Here is a 1,726-nt window from a genome sequence, read left to right on the forward strand (position 1 = left end):
CAGGAATTCACAGCAGCGGAAACCCAGCTCAGACTTGTAAATTTTAAAGATGCTTTTCTCAGCCTCCAAGGTCTGCCCAGCCAAATGCTGAGTGTGGGAAGCCTGGATCCACAGGAGGAGGGCGAGGATGGAGACGTGTCATCAAAAAAATTATAGGAAACTATTAAACAGTGCCTTTCTCCCCCTGTACCCTCTGCAAAATGTGGTACTACTTTAATGGGGGGGGAAAAAAAAAAATTATTTGTGCCCACGCATAAAACCTACTCTTCACTACGCTGGCCTTGCCATGAGTAATTCAGCCACGCAGAGCTCTGCCAGAGCCAGGGTACATAATAGCATGTATTTACTACCTCGGTTAGAGGAACGTGAGTCATGAGCGTAAGTGCTCGGCTCTGTAGTCAGGGCTGATTATTTTTTATTGTCTTCTAAAATATTTCCCACACGCAAAATAATAAAGCCCCAGGGTTTTAATGCTAGGCTTGAAAATAACACCACCATTTTCTAGCTCGTTATTAAAAGATTTGGCTATTACAAATCTTTATGTGCATCTTGTGCCAATAACGGAGTTAACTAATTTGCTAAGATGGCTCAATCAAGAGAGGAGTAGTCTCGAAGCCCTACTTCAGGTGAGCATGCCACACTCCCTCATTCAACCTGTTGGAAAAGGCGGGGGAAGTTGTGGAGGAGGAGCACCGCAGGTTCTTCAGGATAAAGGAAGGCAAAATCTGCAGGAATTCTGCCCCATGACAGTACTGCTGCTGGCTTCAGAACAACCCTTTGTTACAAACAGCACGTGAGAACTCACGTTTTCTTTAACTAGCATTGAAGAACCCTAGAACAGCACGTCCCCTGTGTTTGGCGCACGAGGCACCTCACTGAAGTCCCCATAACGCTCCCTTCCCCCCTGCAATGAGCTCTAATCAAACTGAAGCCAGCAACGTGCACGGCGTTTCCTCCCACCGCAGCCCCGAGCCTTCCTCGGCGTGCAGCGGCCCTAACAAGCCCCTGGGCTCTACCAAAGCACCTTCCCTGCTGCAGAGGAGGCACCTAAGCCTTGCAGAGCTTCCCAGGGACCAGGCAGTTGCTGGCAACCCAGCTAGACGAGTCCTTACAGAAGCCAACACACACACGGCAGCCCATGGTTTTACTGGACTTGTAAAGGCTTTTGGGGGACCACGGAGGAAGGGAATGGGTTGGACGGACTGCAAGAAGCACCAACAGCCTGCTGGGGGGAGGGGCAGGTGCTCTGATAAAGATGGGACCCAAATTCCTTCAGTGCATTGCCATATCCCCGAAGGCCACGTCGGCATCAGCGGCTCAGGGATGCAGGGGATGCCTTCGCTCTGCACCTTACCTTCACTGAAGACAAAATCCGCGGTGATGTCGAAGGGCTGGATGCGCACTTCTGACAGCAGGAGCTGCACAGATTTCTGGTGGTCGCTGGAGATGAGGGAGATGGTCTGCTGAGCCTGGCACTCGTAGGACTTCCCAGCTGGGGTGACCAAGGCAGAGAGCCGGTGCGAGCTGGCCGTGTGCTTCCCGGCTGGCCGAGGGGGCAGAAAGAGCAGAGGTCAGGTCCTGTCTCTGGGGGACCGATGTGCTTTATTAACAGAGCTAAAGAACTGAACACGGGGGATGCAGGTGACGTGCAATGCGGCAGCCACACGCTCCACTGCCCTTAAAGCAGCATTTCCTCCTGGGTGGGAGCGGGGTTTTTCGCAGGACA

General features: G+C 52.3%; 1 protein-coding gene across 1 annotated transcript in view; it reads right to left on the reverse strand.

Moving 5' to 3' along the window:
* The window catches only part of LAMP5 (lysosomal-associated membrane protein family, member 5), a gene marked incomplete at its 5' end in the record, with an annotated part of 8,657 nt that overhangs the window by 5,138 nt on the left and 1,793 nt on the right, over nucleotides 1-1,726 (reverse strand). Inside the window, one exon of the mRNA XM_010132091.1 lies at nucleotides 1,355-1,543. Coding sequence (XP_010130393.1) covers nucleotides 1,355-1,543 — 189 coding nt within the window. The remainder of the gene's footprint in view (nucleotides 1-1,354; nucleotides 1,544-1,726) is intronic.

Source organism: Buceros rhinoceros, unplaced genomic scaffold, assembly GCF_000710305.1.
Source record: "Buceros rhinoceros silvestris isolate BGI_N320 unplaced genomic scaffold, ASM71030v1 scaffold8752, whole genome shotgun sequence".
Taxonomy (NCBI): Eukaryota; Metazoa; Chordata; class Aves; order Bucerotiformes; family Bucerotidae; genus Buceros; species Buceros rhinoceros.